We start from the raw sequence: 18,113 nt of genomic DNA, 5'->3' as shown, positions 1-18,113 counted from the left end.
TCAATCTACCACAAGTTTTATTATTGTTACTGTACATCCATTATCCCAAACACTACATGTCATCACCATTGAATTTTTATTTCTTTTAATATTTTTTATTTCTTTTAATATCATCTTAAATTATCATTCAAATATTAAATATATATTTTTTGAAAAAAATAAAAACTAAAGTTTAGAATTTATCAAAGATTAATCAAAATTTAAATAAATAAAAAATTAAATGTACAATTTTTTTTTGAAGAAAATAGAAAGATAAATTTAGTTATAGAATCTAAAAGATGAAGAGAAAAAAAGAAAGGTTTGGGGAGATAAGAGGACAAATTTTAAAATTTCAATAAGGGTAAAAGAGTAAAAAATTAGTGTCTCACAAGTTGTGTCTTAGTGTCTCACCAAATTGGAGGTATACAAATTTAATGTCTCCGTATTCATCCGTGTTCTCCTGTGTCCTTCAAAAATCTGTGTCTCACCAAACCAAACAGCAAACATGTATCACCGTATACCATTGTGTCTATATCTCAGTGTCTATATCTCTCAAACTAAACGGTGCCTAACTTCTTAGTCTAAGCATCAGCATGGTACTCTAATATGCTTCAAGCACACCAACTGCTAAGACCACCATATATGCCAACTTTATGCTAGAAAAAAAGTTAAGACTTGGCTCTCTTTTTATTTTCACAAAAGACAAAAAGACGATGCGATTTCTTACTAAAATAAATGATACTTTGGCTCCCTAATATTATTATTTTGAGATAATATAAACCTTCTATTAAAAAATAGTCAAATATTAATAGAAATTAATTTTATAGCAGTTTTATGTATAATTTATGTGAGTTTTAAATACTTACATAGTTCTTTCTAAAGAAGATCAACTACCAACACTTTCGTTCTCATTATTATAACTTCTGTTTTTATTAATTCTATTTTACAACCATATCTTATTATCATCGTTATCTCTTCTACTACCATCAATATTACTATTCTCTTCTCTTATTTTTTGTGCAAAGATGCTATTTTTTTTTTTAAAAAAAGGTTTTTGTATTATAATTATCTTTTTTTTTCTTGTAATATCATTTCTAGCAAGTCTTTTCTCACTAGACTATCTCAGTGAAGAAATTTTCAATAATAAACAGCTTAATAATTTTTGGAAAGTGGATTTTAAATCCCACCTATTACAAATAAAATCACCACAAAATCAATTTTCATTAATATTGGATAGACAATTTTTATCAAATAGTTCATATTGTCTCAAAACAATAATGTTGGGAGGCTAACGTATCACTTTTTTAAGGGGATTGTGTTATTTTTTGTAAAAATAGACAAGAACAGAGTTGAATCTTTACTCTAAAATGAATAAGATCATTGACTAAGATAATTAGGGGACTGGGTATAATTACCATTGGCAAGAAAGGATTTTAATTTACTCCTAGGTCGAGTGTGTTTGTCTAGTCATTTAATGCAACTTGGAAGAGGTTGGGGGCTTGCAACTGCTGAGTTTGAGAGTAAAATCTTGAACTGAATCTAGGTTCCATGCCACAGCATTGACAATCCCCATTCCACAATACAAAAGATTCCTTCCACAACGCAGGTCTTACTATATTTGTCATAGTCATACAAAGATGCCTATTTTATCTTTAATTAATTGGTCGTCGTCTTGTTCACTGTACTTCATTGAATAAGCATTTTGACAACGCCTCTTTGGCCAGTCTCCAGCCATTAAAGGATCAAAGTTGGGTCTTAACTGTAGATTCAAATAGCCTGCAATTACAACAACAACTAATTCCAAGTACCAAAGCTCATCTCACTTACTAGGTTAAATTAACGAGTTCCTACATATCTTACAGTGTCTACCAACAAGAGTTTGGGGTTCCTAAACCAGACTACTCTGCAAAATACACATTCCACATTACGATCCAAAAACATCATCTAGCTTTAGTGAACAAGTAGGTAGTTCAATAGGTAAGAGTTGCTTTCCTAAACCATACAAAACATAAAAACGCTTAATTATCAACAACTGCATCAAAGAAACTTGGCAAACGATACCGGAGGCAGAAAGTCAACTGTCCTTTTCCGCTTCACAAATTCTTGCTGGCCCATCACTCCCTGCATTGCAATATATCACCAAATATGCAATAATATTAACAGCATACACACACTCAAACGAAAAAGAAACAAACCCGTGCAATATTCCCCAGGCACAAAAACTCTAACTGCCACACAAATCAGTATGTCAAAAAAGGCTCACTCGATACGAACCTGAAGTGTCAGAAATTCAGAATTAGATTAATCATAGAAACAAGAACCAACTAACAAAGTGATTAGTTGTATGCTTGTATTAACAAACCAACATTTGTCATCTATGCAAGTTCGGCAGAAATTACAACTTATCCCATAACTGATACTGACATCGACTTAAATTATCTCAATCGGAACTATAACAAATGCATTTTGCTTAGCCAAAATATTGTTTTCAATTTAAAGGCAACCATGGTAAGAACCGAAAACAAAACAGAGATTAAACTTACATTTTGAAGCCTGTGGCCCGTGCGGTCTTGTACAGCATCTTCACCAGGCAATGCAGTTGATGGCGACCCATTCGGGAACCTAGTCCTGCGATGCCCACGACGGCCCCAGGTGCTGCACTTGCGTTTCTTTGTTCCCTTTGAACCAGATGCTTCGTTGGCACAGCCTGTTCCCTTTGTCCCCACGTGGATTGGATCCTTTGCTACCTCAGCATTGACATTACTTCCTCTCACGACCTCAACACCCAACCCGTTCTTGATTTCTAATAAAATTGTATCTCTCAAAATCCTATCGGTATACAACTTGTAGTCCTCATCCGTCAAGCAAGCTGCCTTTGCTAAACGCTTACACAGATGCACAAATGCATCCACTCTGGTTCTGTACAACGCTGTCATGTCGCCAGTTTGATTGACAACTCTTCCCGGTCCCAACAGGTACCTTGGCGGAACAGCCTCATGGTTATGTTCGTCAACAAACCGCGACACATACCATTTCCCACTCCCAGCTTTTCTCTTAATCCTCATTTCGGCAAGACAGCCGCAACGGGTTACAGCCTTGTGGTCCCTCTTTCGATCACTTTTGTCCAACCACTTCTTGTCTCTAAATCCTTCTCTGTTGCAGAGATAAGTGTACCAAACAAATTCCCCTTTACTGTTTTTTATCTTCTTTCCCTGCCTTATAGCAAAACCCTTAGCTCGCCCGTACTCATTGTAGAAGCGACTAGCTTCCTCAGGATCATTGAACTCCATATGTAGTACATCCTCAGCTCGAAGGACTTCAGACTCTATAAAGCCATCGTCCAACCTTACACACTTGTCAACATTGTCCCCGTCGATGTCATCGGGTTCATTCACTGTGTCCAAGGATGTTTCCTGAACAATAACAAACAAAAATTTAGATATATTTTCTACATTCACTCATACAGTAATTATTAGCAACCACAAGCAATGTGCATGTATTAATAAACAATAATACTCTCTGCATCATTACAAACGTCGAATCCCCAACAAATCGGCGTTCTGATTAAATTCCTCAAATTTTGGCTAACAAAATCTGCTTTGTATTTTCATATGCCACAACAACTCCAGTATGCCAAACTGGGAAGAACATGTTGCCATCATGTTATTCAATATTATTCTTAAACCACTCAAAGTGGTGCGGCTTCTAATTTTACACAAGTATCACTATTGTATCTATCATGGCTCAACATAAATCCTCTTTTGTGGTTTTCATGAATAACATTCTCGTTCCCTGTAGAACATGAATCATATAAATGACAATGACTACATTAAACATCAATCCAACTGTTAGGACTTGCGACCAAATTTACTGGATCTCAACATTGTCTTATAAATGGAACCTTTGAAATGCTTGAAACATGGTCACTAACCCAAGCTAATGGCTACATGCTACAAACAATATCCTGGAAGGGAGACAAAGATTCATGTAATGAGCCCGTACCTCTTCATCATCAACAAGGTCCTGCCTTTCACTCCCAACTTGGATTGTGTCAGCACTCCTTTTGCAATGATCATGCAGCTTTCTGCTAGAGGAAGCCATTCTCAACCTGAAATAGGAATGGAACCACAAAACTTAGCAATGAAAATCATAAGACAAATAAATCCCTTATTGCACTCTTCGAATTCTTCCTATTGCTTTACAAAATCTACCATCAAGTCTCTTCATTCCAAAGAAACATAATGTGTTCACAACATTCCTTGATCCTTCCCACTGGTCACTTCCATGGCTCTCTGCACCATCTCTACTCCATTTTTTTACTCAATTTCTTATGCAATAGAGGTGCCTAGATTGTCTTTGACATCTTTCAAAATTTTCTAACACAACATATTCCAGGCTCAAACAATAAAGGAAGTGCAATTGTCAAATCTATTCCATACTTGAACTCCCAAAGTTTCCATTGCAACCACTTTAATGGAGAAAAACATTTTAATACAGTAATTGGTACCTTCTTTAATTCTAGTTTTAAGTCACAAAAATGAATTAAGTAAACAAACCCACAATCTGGTTCTGTACAATGCTGTCATGTCACCAGTTTGATTGACATCAACTCTTTCCGGTCCCAACAGGTACCTTGCTGGAACAGCCTCATGGTTATGTTCATCCACAAAGCGTGACACATACCATTTCCCACTCTCAGCTTTCCTCTTAATCCTCATCTCGGCAAGACAGCCGCAACGGGTTACAACCTTGTGCTCCCTCTTGCGATCACTTTTCTCCAACCACTTCTTATCTCTAAATCCTTCTCTGTTGCAGAGATAGGTGTATCGAACAAATTCCCCTTTACTGTTTTTTATCTTCTTTCCCTGCCTTATAGAGAAACCCCTAGCTCGCCCATACTCATTATAGAAGCGACTAGCTTCCTCCGGATTGTTGAACTCCATATGTAGCACATCCTCAGCTCGAAGTACTTCAGACTCTACAAAGCTGTTGGCCAACCCTACACATTTGTCAACATTGTCCCTGTCGAAGTCATCGGCTTCAATCATCGTGTCCAAGCATGTTTCCTGATCAATAACAAACAAAAATTGAGATATCTTTCCTACATTCCCTCATACAGTAATTATTAGCAACCTCAAGCCCTGTACACGTATTAATAAACAATAATACTCTCTGCATCATTACAAACGTTGAATCCCCAACAAATTGGTGTTCTGATTAAATCCCTCAAAGTTCGGTTACTAAACTTTGCTTTGTATTTTCATATGCCACAACAACTCTAGTATGTCAAACTGAGATGAACATGTTGCCATCGTGTAATTCAATATTATTCTTAAACCACTCAAAGTGGTGCAGCTTCTAATCTTAGGCGAGTATCACTAATGTCTCTATCATGGGTCAACATAAATCCTCTCTTTTGGTTTTCATGAACAACATTCTGAATCCCTCTAGAACATAAATTATATAAATTACAATGACTACATTAAGCATTAATCCAACTGTTAGGACTTGCGACTAAATTTACTGGATCTCAACATTGTCTTCATTAATAGAACCTTTGAAATGCTTGAAACATGGTCACTAACCCAAACTAACGGCTACATGCTAGATACAATATCCTGAAAGGAAGACAAAGATTCATGTACCGAGCTCGTACCTCTTCATCATGAACAAGCTCCTGCCTTTCACTCCCAACTTGGGCTGTGTCAGCACTCCCTTTGCAATGATCATGCGGCTTTCTGCTGGAGGAAGCCATTCTCAACCTGAAATAGGAATGGAACCATAAAACTTAGCAATTTAAAACATGAAACAAATAAATCAAACATGAAACCAATAAATCCCTTATCTCCACCATCTCTACTCCATTTTTTATTCAATTTCTTATGCAATAAAGGTGCCTCGGTTGTCTTTAACATCTTTCAAAATTTTCTGGCACAACATAATTCCAGGCTCAAACCAATGAAAACATTGGTTGGTACATTACATTTAATCTATCAAACAAAAAAGGGAGTGAAATTGTCAAATCCATTCCATACTTGAACGTCCAAGTTTCCATTGCAACAACTTTGATGGAGAGGAACACTTTAATACAGTAATCGCTACCTTCTTTAATTACAGTTGAAGTCACAAAAATGAAGTAACTAAACAAACCTACAATTGGTGTTGGTAGCAAAAAGAAAACCTTGATTGGAACAACAGAGAAAGCAGATTAAATTTGGAATTGTTAAACGCACTGATCTCTTTAAGCAAGAAACAATGCGCCTCCGCCGGATGTGGCCGAAACTCTGTCTCCGGCAGCCGTGACTGCAGCAATCAGCTTTGAAGCCCTTGTGACACGCGGCAAAACCCTGCCTGTTGGTGTGCTCTATTATTCGGGCTATTTTTGCCTTTTACGAATATGGAAACTCCGGTCATCTAATTAAGTTGGAGCGAGTGAGCGACTAACTTTTTTTCCTTTTTACATACATGAAATGAAATGTTAAAATAAATTTAAATATAATTAATTTGGGTTTGTTGAGTGGTTAGCTTACTCGTCTACTTAAGTAAGTGTTAGGTGTTCGAATTTCATTTTGTGCATGTAGCAATCCATTGATCAGCGATAGATCCTTAAATGGAGCTGAAATCTGCGACAGATTAATCCTTAACCTGTCGAGTAGAGAGAAACCATGAAAAACCAAAAAGAAAAAAAAAATTAAATATCAACTTAAGATAAAGACGTAAATTATCTTGTGTGTCCTAATTTATCTTGTTTGCTTAGAAAATAATATAAACTTACAAAAATTTCAGCTCTATAAAAAAAACTCTAATTCCAGTCAGTCTAAATTATCACGTCTCTTTTTCACTTTTTTCTCTTTATCTTACAAATTGCTAGTAGGATATATATTTATTAGTGTGTATCAAAATAGTATTGAGAGAATCCAATTTCATATACAAGAGAGAGTGATGATGAGTCTTATTTGAATGCAAAACTTCTACAGTAATGCATTTGTGAGTTTTTTTTAATGAGTTAATAAATCTCATATTAATAAACATGGAAGTACTTAGTCCAAAAAAAGATTATGAATAGTTTTTAGTAGCTGGTTTGTTCTTTTTTAGTGGCTAATTTTTTGCACCATTTCTATTATTGGTGTTTTGGATGCATGGTGGTGGTTGAATAGTTGATATTTTGTTGTTCATTCAAGTAGTTTACAAAATGTTATGAAATGAGATGAATGTAAGTTAGTACGTAAGCTTTATTGTTGTTAATATGAATAGAAAGAATTACTTTATTTAATTTGAATTTGTGAAAGCATTACATCGTTAACATTTACCAAGTTTATTAATATTTTTTTAATATTTCTTTGACTGTCCAAACAGCGCATAAAACATTAAAACAAGCATACACTAGGCAAGACTTATCAAATAGGCCAGACAAATCCAAAACTAAAATCTTCAACAAGAAATAGGCCAAGTTGAGGCCCAACTATCCAAGCCTAGCCTTTTTTTTCAAAGATAAAAATATTTCATTAAATATGGTAAATGAAATACAAGATCATTGTCAGGATAAAAAACAATGAAAGATCTCCCAAATAAATTTTACTTAGACTTTCTTTGGATATAAAAAAAAAATAGAAAGAAAAAAAATAAAAAAAAAAAGAATGAAAAAAAAGAAAATAAAAAAAAATAAAATTATTTGTGTGTTATTTGGATAAAAAAAAAAAATTTTGTTTGAACAGAAAAAAATTAAAAAAAGAAAATTATAATAATATAAAATTATATTAATATTTTTAAATATTTTTCTTCTTTATTAATCAAAGGATAAATTTATAATTTTACTAATTTTTATCCATTTTCCTTCTATTTTTATCTCATCTATAAAAAAAAAATTTATGAGATCCACCTTATATTTTTTCTTTCCATCCAATTTTTCTTTTCCATCCAACCTACCTCTTAGAAAAAATCTAACGGTGTAAAAAAAATTTATAAGAAGGGGAAGTAGACTTCTTTCAAGTGAATAGGGCTTGTGATCCAACTCAATGGAAAGCTACATGGCTGCGTTTGTTTTTAGAGATAGGACAGAATATGACACTGAGACAGATACAATAAGACGGAGACACTAAAAATTATTGTTTGTGTATTGTGTTTGGATACGATGTACAAAACACTAATGTAATGTCCAGTATTATGTTTGGATACACATAGACAAAACTAAAATATTATGTGAAATGACTAAAATAACCATATGATTCCAAGTTTTCTACATCAAGTACAAACTAATTTAATAGAGAATGAGAGTACCTAGGAGTACAGACGAAACTTGAAAAAAAATGTTTGAAGAGACAAAAAATTTTAATAAAAAATATAAGAAAAGTATGAGGAGCCAATGGAATATTTATACGATGTGTACAATGGAGGTTTATGGAGTATTAGAGATATAATCATTAGTATTACCTTTTCCCATTAGTTGAAGTTTTTTGGATGAGTGGTATCATGACATGGTATTAGAGTGCTAGATCCAAAAGGTTAAGAGTTCGATCCTTGGTGAATCTAAAAATATATAATAGTATTTATATTAAAATAAAAATTATAAATATATTTATTTTATTTTTAAATTTATTATTAATATGTAGGAATACATATGGTTAAGATTAATAACAAAATAAATCTGAGTTTGATTAATAAAAATTTTGTTTAGGTTAATAAGCCAAATTAATTTTAAATAAAAAATTAATTTTCAAAAAGAATTTATTTTTACATGAAAAAAATAGTTTTTACACATAAAAATCTATTTTTATTTAGAAAACCAATTTTTTTATCTAAAAATTGATTTTTTTTAAATTATATAAAAATCAACTACAACTTATAAATTATTTTTTAGCATTTTAAAAGATCAATTTTACATTTAATAATATTTCTTTAAATTATATAAAATCAATTACAACTTATAAATTATTTTTTAGCATTTTAAAAGATCAATTTTACATTTAATAATATTTATCTTTCAAAAATTTTAAGATTAATTATAGGAAAAATAAGAAGGGATAATAGTGGAATAATAAAAATATCTATAGACAAAAATGGAAACAAAATTTATAAAAAAGTCCGTGTCCACCCTTCCAATTTTCGTGTCCATCATTGTCCTTCGTAAAAGAGTGGACACAAAAATATAAAAAACTATCTCGAAGACAATGTGTTCTGTGTCCATGTCTTTGCTTTCAAACACATTTTAAACATGTACTGTCCATGTCTCTGTATCCTGTCTCCGAAAACAAACGCTACCCATGAGAAGTTGAATCTCTCGAAAGAGTTTACTGAAAGCATCAAGAATAGAATTGGGGTAGTGTTGGTTCCTTCAAAGAGAGAGAGATTCCTAACTTTCCGACGAGGTGTTCTACCAATATCAAAATTCAGTAATTGGATGGGTGGAGAGGCACAAGCTCAGAGAACTATTGGACCAAGCATCTCTTATTGCTGGGCATTGCATGAGACAGTGAGGGATTGTTTCGTCCTCTTTTTGGCAACAGGGACACAGTACTGGTGTTGCGGGAAATCTCCGGTGAATCTGGGCTAGAACTGAGAGCCGACCATGGAGGCACTTACAAATAAACAGTTTGATTTTGTGAGGGAGTTTCATCTTTCAAAGGTTGATCTAGGGGGAGTGGATCCTCTCGAGTGAAAAAAGAACTGGATAGTGTCCAGTGTTTGATCTCATCATTCATTGTTTTCTCTCTCTTATTAATTTCTGATCCCACTTATAGAATTAAAGTTAAGAGATCACACTTTATTCTCTCAAGTGGAAAAAAAAATGGAGAGGATCCATTTCCGATCTAGAGGGCTATTTGCTGCATATGAGTTGGACGGAGTTCAAGCGGAGGGTGCAAGAATAGGTATGCTACTCTATAGCCTGATGTTGTATCATACTTCTTTTGTGTGTTCAGTGCCCATTGGAGTGTGTCATCTCCACCTTCAATTTTCAAAGATAAAATTCTAGTTGAAATATCTCTTGGGAAGATCTCTGTAATTAACGGCTGATTCCAAATTTTTTCTTCAGTAATAAGGTCTTTTATTCTGGGAGCAACAATGGCCGAGTGTTGAACATTTATTGGCACATAATGGATATGGAGGAGACATCCATGGATCATCAAATGTACGAATATTTATACCGTTACTTATTCTCTAGAAAAACCCTTTTTCCACCACATTTCTATCTTGCAAAACACTTCTCCATCCACAAGAAGAGTGTTCCAGTTTCTGCATTTAGAATATTTTCGTTTCTGAAATATTTACCTCTGTAAATTCTAGCCAATAGAGAAGTATAATGTGTCACTACTTTCCAATACTGTTTACCTAATAGAGCAAGGTTTTGGGCCCTAAGGTCTTTGAAACCACGACCTCCTTCTTTTCTTAGGTGCGATCCAGGCCATTCGCCTTTCATTTCCTTTTTTACCCCACCAAAACTGAGTCAGGAAGGAGTGAATATCAGAGATTAGACTGTCTGGTAATTTGAAGCAGGAGAGTGTGTAAATTGGAATGACCTCCCCAATTGCTTTTAATAAAACTAATCGTTCCCCAACAGACAATAGGTTACGCTTTCAACCTTGAATTCTTTTCCGTACTTTTTTCTTAACCATGTTAAAAATGGCTCTTTTTGATCTATTAATAACAGATGGCAGCTCAAGATATTTATTATATGAAATGTTTAAGGAGGCAGCCAGACGAACGCGAGAGTCAAGAGGAATATTATGGCTGAAAAAAATTGCAGACTTGCCAAGATTAATTTTCTGATCGTTGAAGCACTCGTACGTAGTTAAATAATTCAAGGATATTTCCACATATAGTTGTATTGGCCTTTCAAAAAAGAATAGAGTCGTATGTAAATAGAAGATGATTGATCTTTAAGACAATGCCTATTATTCTAAATGCCCTAAATGAGACTGTTTTATTCTACTTTATGTAGCAAAATAGAGAGAAAGCAAATACCTACAAATATTATCCCCAATAAGAATTTAATTGGGACCCACAATTTCTACGGAAACAAAGATAGGCTGGGATAGGAGTAGAGGAACCCAATTCATGAGGCCCGTCAAATTCCGACAAAAAGTGAAATTTATAAAATATCCTCACTTATATATAAAAAATATGCTATATAATTTTGAAAATGATTTCTATTTAATTTTCTTTTAATGTGTATATTGAAAATTTTATGTATATATAAATTATGTTAAATTTATATTTAAATTATATTAAATTATATTATATTGTGTTCATTTTTCTTTAAATTTTTTAAAAATTAATATCTATAGATACCCAATACTCCGCCCAATAACACCCATTGCTATTGCCGTTCCTAGTTACGATCTCCCATTCGGATCCCGGTTGCTAACAATAGAGAGTATACTTCAATCGTTTACTATTATTATTTTAACGATATTTAATTTTAACCCAGAGGTATCAGAAAATAAACCAAGTTAACCGATCCCTTCATTATCGAAGAGATCAAATTAGTGAAAGAATGAACAAGAGAAACGTGCATTGTAAATAATAATTGAGCAAAGAATATCAGTAAAATAAAGTCTATGTGAATTATTGTTTCCCAGAGAGTAATATCTTTGATCAGTTCACCTTTGAATAGGTATTTGAGCTCCTTATAATAAACCAAAGCATCACAAGAGAAACGGGATTATGATAACAAGCAAATATGACAGCAAATTTTCAAGATGCAGTACAGGTTTCTTTTGCTCTCTATTTCATTTTTCAAGTCAGATGCAAGATTCACAAACAATAGAAATTATTATAAAAGAAAAAAAAGAGAGAAAGAAAGAAAGGGGGTGTGGGTGGTGGGATTACAACACATGGGTGGCTACAACCTAGGACTTCACAAAGTAAGAGCTCACATGAAGAGCACTTGATCCCTATGCAGCAAGAGCACTCAAAAAAAGTCCATTGCTTTGGATATATATGTCGTGCAGCCTGTAGTAACTTTTCAAAAACCACGCTTTCATCAAATTATGTCTTAAGTGGTGCCTTCTTTTCTCTGTCAGATATCCGAGCTGGAGCATTGGAATGCGACTTGAATCGGCCCCTTCCTCCCTCCTCCTTTTCCTGAACGATACACATGTCAAGATCACTCTCATCATCACACAGATACATCTCAAGTTCAACCTCCAATGATCACAAATTCATGGACAATGATGTACAAGTGAATGAGAATAGAAAACAAGATAAAGGGTTTCTATCCAAACCTTTTTCTTAACGATTTGAACCACGTCTTCGTCACGAAGAATATGACTAAGGCCACAATGTTGAGGGTAGTGCCTTGCACTTATACCCCAGACGAGAACATACTTCACATCCTTCACCAAACTTCTATGTATGTGATTGCAGAAGTCTTCTACACTGCAGCCACCTCTATCCTACAATAATGTGCCAGAGGAAGTGAAATAAGGATGACATAATTTTTAAAATGAACATGGCAGACTGTTCCTTAGCAAGAATATTACATGATGAAACATACCGCGGAAAGAACCACAGGATCAGAGAAATCAGGCTGCTGCCCTTGGGGTTTTGTGTAAACTCGAACCAGACCCATTTCGTCCCACATCCTTGAAAGTAATCTGTCTAAGTTCAGCTGTTTCCAAGAAACAAAGTGTTACCGACAACATAACGGAGTAAAATTAACAATATATAGCTTCCGGAATAGTTAGGTTGTAGTACATTTTAAAAAGATAAAGGGTTAAAATTATGTGTTGTCTCAAATTCTTCAAGTGACACTAAAAATATTAATCTACCTTCAAATTGCAGCTAATGACAACAGAATTAGGTTGGCGGGCTAGTCTGTCCACATCGTCAATACCAACAACATCTATCTTGTTGTAGACATATATACACTTCATGTATTTACGGTTTCCTTCAATGACATCTATGAGATCATCGACTGTGGCGTCCTCCCGGAAAAGAATCTGAAAAAGAGGTTGTCAGTCAAGTCCCTTTACACGGATATGCAATTATAAGCAGAATCAGATCTCAGTAATATTTTTACTACATTTAAATTTTACTATACTTATCATCATGTAAATAAAAATAAATAAATAGAAAAGCCTGCCTAATGTCCATAATCAGAGTTATCGACCAATTTCACTTCTACTTGGAATAACATAGATGGAAAGGAACACTGATATTGAGGGTTAATATGAGCAATGTAATAGATGCACTCTGTTGAAGCATTTGGCGTTAATAATAAATTTTAAAGAAATAATAAAAAAAAAGGGGACCAAAACTTACTACTGGTTACCAGGGAAGCCTGAGAAGTGAGAACGCAACATAAATGAGAATGCAAAGAGAAGTTTAATAAGAGACAATGAATTCATCAATTATATGTAGCAAACACATTTCACATTTTATCAATATATAAACACTTTTCTTCACATCTCAGAAAGAAAAGGAACGATTGGGTAAATGATGACTTTCATAAAGAATTATTCAGGGGCATTGGGGTTATTGTTAGGATTTGGATTCTCCAAATTTTGAATTTCACTTTAGAGGGTAAAGTGTGATCTCTCACCATTTATTTTATAGGTGGGGCTAAGAGAAAACATGAGAGAGAAACTATTCAAGGGTGAGAGATCATATTTTATTCTCTAAAGTGAAAATTCAAAATTTAGAGGATCCAAATTCTGTTGTTAAACGTATTTGGAACTCTGCACAATTGCATAAAAGTTTAGGACAGTCAGTGTTTAACAAAGTGTCAAATCCTCTACAATGATGTGGTTTGTTGAGTTTGCTCTTTGGTAATTGAATTCAATTTTAGCACCAGGAAAACTGCATTATCCATGTCTGAAATCCAAAATACTCGTGTGCATGGCTGATATGAAATATGAATCCATAATTGAGATTTCCACCTAAGCTTTAGTCTTAGCTAGAGTTTGCTTACACAACCATAAAATCATGGTTTGCAGAAATCAAAGCAACCTCACATCACCAACCAAGCTATCAATCTATTCACCGCACTTGTTCCACCACATTGAAACAAACTAATGCAGCAGGACAAGTGTATATTTATCATAGAAATAACTACAACTCATATATATATATATATATATATATATATACATCCTTGGAAAGGAAATTTAAATGACATTACACTAGAGTTTGCTATGTACCTCTGCATTGTGAATTTTGTATTCATGCAGAATCTGATAACAAAGCTTCTCATCCACATGAGTCAAAGGCAGAGTGCTGTTAAATGAGATGCCACCAGTCTTTTTCTTTTTGAAATATATCTGCCAGGTAAGAAAGCTCCAATGTTACAGACAGAAAAAATATATATAAACCCAATACAGGCTTATGTTAAGTCCCAAAACATCCTCAGGGACACAGCTAGAAACGTACCTGAGGTGGTCTCTTGTTCAACCGCAAGCCCACAGCTTCAAGCTCCCTAGTCAATATTTGCCTATGGCCCTCACTCTGACACAATTAAGGTACAAATAACAAATAGAGAACTATCTCAGAACAATCCAACATGCAACATGGTGTAAAAACTGGAAACAACGCAAGGGAAAGTGAAGCACTAATGCTCGAGAACAAGATATCAGTGTGATATCAGTCTTTTTGGAAGTGTATCCACAAAAGAAGGAAATAAATGACACAGCTGGGTATCCGGGAGAACCAAACAAGGAAAAATTAAACTATCATAAGGGAATACTGTCTTTATATTCATAAGTTAGTTATGACAGCTTTATGGTAGTTACAGCTGCCCCATGTCCCCATCCTAGCTGGCACACTGCTTTCTAAACTGTTCTACTGCTCTCTTAAGCTCTCATAGCTCACTCTATTAGACACAAGTGTTGCTCTACCATAACATATTCTTTGTGCGGCTATGCCATAAACAGTAATAACAGGGAGAAAAAAAAGAAAGAAAAAAAATGAGTAAAGGAGAATATGTTGAAGACTCAAATATGTTTCTATCCAAGTGGAACATGAAGTAACAAACATGATTCAGTAAAAATAATGATCTTAAACAGGCACATAAGAGTTATGCAAGTCACATTATGTTTAGAGGGTTGGACAATAATAATTTAAGGGAATACAAAATAACTATTATATAACGAAAAAACTTGGTTAGTTTCTCACCTTGATTGAAGGGTGTCTCTTTAAACAATGATGTTTAATGATCATCAATATCTTAGCTAGCTATTGTATTTATTGCCAGTTAGAGCAGTAATTTATTATAATAATTAACATATCATCTTATCATCATAGAACATTCAACTACCAAGACTAATTACAATAAGATTGAAAGACTGCAGTAGGAGATGCCAAGAAGAACTTACTTTTGAAGCATCAAGAACCATCAATACTATGTCAGAAGACTTAGCAACAGCAATAACCTGGGAGAACATTCACATATCAAAACTTTTCCATGATTAGTAATATGGAAAAAAACATGGTTTCTGACTTGGAGGAAAATGGGATATAGATCGGAGAAAGAACCAAGCAAGAAATGCAAGTGTCTAGCCACATCACCTCTTTTTAGTGTGTACTAGGTAATAAGATAGCAGCACTATTTAAAAGTTGTTTATCAATTCTTAATTGCAAAGGCAATACCCTGAAAACTACAGGAATGATTGAAACAACAAATTTGTGTTTTACCTGTCTCCCACGTCCCTTGCCTTCAGAAGCACCCTCGATAATTCCAGGAAGATCAAGCAACTGGATTTTAGTATCATTATAGTGTATGATGCCAGGAATGCAAGTAAGAGTTGTGAACTCATAAGATGCAGATTCTGAATGTGTGCCCGTTAACATTGTCAAAAGAGTTGACTTTCCCACACTGGAAAATGACAAAAAACATTGGAAGGGTGAAATTTTAGGAACACGTGAAATTTACACATATAGACAGCAAAAGCATGTAAACCCATCACAGATACAAAACATGTGAAGGTATAAAGTCCAATACACCTTTAATATTTTAATCAATTTCGATAGCAAAAGAAAATAATAAAACATTGATAACCAAAACTAATGAGAAAAAGAATTTTAGAATGCAAACCTTGGAAATCCAATCAGTGCAACACGCCCATGGCCAAATTTTGTAACTTCAAATCCCTCTCCTCCTCCACTAGATCCCTATCACATAATTTGACAAGATACAGTGGCTTATGAAACTATGTACCAGAGAATATCAAACAATGACAGACAAGTAATTGAGAAACATATGCATGCTGAACTAAACATGAAAATAATATGTAAATTAAAAGATTCACCCACCAGACATTTCTAAACATTAGTACTTATCAATAACGGATACATTCTTGGGTTAAAGCATTTTATACTGTTTCTTTTCTGTGGGAAATAGATAAGATTTCATTAGGGCTTAAGGTAAATGAATTGGAAGCCCTGAAGTCTCGAAAAATTCCTGGATCTCACCACAAAGTGCATTCATAGCATCGCAATCAAATATATTACATAATTTTCAACACTTTGATCTACATCTCTTTCTCCATCATCGTAGATTTGTGAACCAACCTCCTCTTCAACACTAGGAATTGAGTTTGAGCATTTCATTGTAGTCTTGGCTTCTAACTTTACCTTACTAATTCCCTAAACCTAGTCTAACAAAATTTCTCCAATTGTAAGCAAGACTTCAACAAAATGATAAAGGAGTTGTATCATGATGAATGAATGCCTCATTAAAGAGACAGTTGCAGAGCCGGTGTAAATCGCTGAGGCCTTGCGCACCCCACCTTATTGCTTAAGCTTCAGGTGTCAATTTAGCGCCTTCGACTACAACGAGTACATAAACAGAGTAAAGAACCATATACCCCTCCCTTGGAATCTTTTATTCATCTCAGCTAAATACGTATACTCATACAGTATAATGATAGAAGCAATAAGAATTCAGGATCCAAGTATTAATTTGACAAAAACCAAAACTAATCATACTAAAGCTAAACACATATGCCAAAAGACAATAAGAATCATGTCACAAACTTAATCATGTGAAGGAAAACAAAATATTGAACTTAAAAGTAAATGTAAAATGATATAACTAACAATTAATAACAGCACAAAGCAGTAAATACAGGCATGAGAAGGAAAAGAAAAAGTGTTTTTAAATACTTTTGGAGGCTCCAACAATTGTGTCCTTAACTTGGCTATCTTTGCCTTGAGCTGCCCGAGATGATACTCTGCGTAACAAACAAATTCAAAAGCAGTTATCATAATAACGAAAATCGTAGTTATAACGCATAATAATGAAATATGCAAGATTTAGAAAGGTGCAACTGTGCAAGTGGCACATAATGAGTACCTGTGGCTTTGTTTTTCTGAGTCCGAGCCATCTCGGCTTCAATCTCTTTGATCTTCTCAATGATACCCATTCTGCCTTGCTATTTCGTCTACCCAGCTATGCTAAATTATATGCTTCTTTTTTATGGAAAAGGTGCAATCTATTATCTATTATATGAAGAAAACAAAAGTGAGCGAAGGTATTAGGCAACCTCCGAGAGAGAGAGAGAGAGAGAGAGAAGGGAGTGGAATGAAGAGTGAGGAAGAGTGTAGGTCTCACGAACGAATTTGGGCCCTTCAGGGCCACAATTCTTCATATTGGGCCACATTCAATGTTTCCACACTAATCTAACAATCCCTCAAAATCCCAAATTGGCCCCTGTCAAATCTTGTGTCATACAGTGTAGTGATACTGATACCCCGGCACTGACACTGTACTGATCTTAAGCAGTTTAATTAAATTATTAAATAATTTTTAATTATTATATAAAAATATTTTGTGTGAATAATAATTACTATATCAAAAATTAGGAATGGTGTATTATATATGATTATTAGTATACTATCAAACCCGTATCTACGCACATGTATAAAATTTTTTTTCTCCAAAAAATAAATATCAAGGAATAAACAAAAAGTCATATATTGCATAAAAAAGGACCAGCGAAAGTTTCTATGTTGCACACTAATCCTTTTTTTTCCCCAAATAGAACAAAATCCTTAATTTATGTCTGCATTCAACAATTTCATATAAAATCTAGAGTAAACACTTAAAATTATAAATCAGATATTTTGGTTCTCATATTTTGCCCTCCATTACTTTTAATGCATATTAGACAAATAAATCTAATAAATTTTATTGTAAAACA

General features: G+C 34.0%; 2 protein-coding genes across 11 annotated transcripts; both read right to left on the bottom strand.

Annotated features, from left to right (window-relative positions):
* Window positions 1-1,727: 1,727 nt before the first annotated feature.
* On the bottom strand, window positions 1,728-6,442 carry LOC112710429 (protein FAR1-RELATED SEQUENCE 7). 10 transcript variants are annotated; one of them, XR_003156836.3, is made up of 7 exons: window positions 6,213-6,410; window positions 5,636-5,741; window positions 4,540-5,045; window positions 3,982-4,087; window positions 2,523-3,392; window positions 2,175-2,253; window positions 1,728-2,100 (listed from the first exon to the last, which is right to left on the bottom strand). XR_003156836.3 is itself a non-coding variant. In XM_025762638.3 (6 exons), exons 2-6 carry the CDS (start codon window positions 5,732-5,734, stop codon window positions 2,017-2,019), a joined length of 1,665 nt encoding a protein of 554 aa, XP_025618423.1. In that variant the 5' UTR covers window positions 5,735-5,741; window positions 6,130-6,442; the 3' UTR covers window positions 1,728-2,016. The 10 variants fall into 10 exon arrangements, 8 of the variants coding, with proteins under 8 accessions (XP_025618423.1, XP_072058633.1, XP_025618422.1 ...); XR_011865410.1 differs by having other exon boundaries at window positions 6,134-6,409; XM_025762638.3 differs by lacking the exon at window positions 2,175-2,253 and having other exon boundaries at window positions 6,130-6,442.
* Window positions 6,443-11,657: 5,215 nt separating this feature from the next.
* LOC112710428 (developmentally-regulated G-protein 2) lies at window positions 11,658-17,564 on the bottom strand. Its single transcript, XM_025762636.3, has 11 exons — window positions 17,267-17,564; window positions 17,077-17,144; window positions 16,007-16,083; window positions 15,607-15,787; window positions 15,288-15,344; window positions 14,347-14,421; window positions 14,118-14,237; window positions 12,747-12,917; window positions 12,473-12,586; window positions 12,201-12,371; window positions 11,658-12,060 (listed from the first exon to the last, which is right to left on the bottom strand). Exons 1-11 carry the CDS (start codon window positions 17,334-17,336, stop codon window positions 11,965-11,967), a joined length of 1,200 nt encoding a protein of 399 aa, XP_025618421.1. The 5' UTR covers window positions 17,337-17,564; the 3' UTR covers window positions 11,658-11,964.
* Window positions 17,565-18,113: the final 549 nt, after the last annotated feature.

Source organism: Arachis hypogaea, chromosome 9 (assembly GCF_003086295.3).
Source record: "Arachis hypogaea cultivar Tifrunner chromosome 9, arahy.Tifrunner.gnm2.J5K5, whole genome shotgun sequence".
NCBI classification, from domain to species: domain Eukaryota; kingdom Viridiplantae; phylum Streptophyta; class Magnoliopsida; order Fabales; family Fabaceae; genus Arachis; species Arachis hypogaea.
This window is presented reverse-complemented; position numbering and strand designations above follow the sequence as displayed.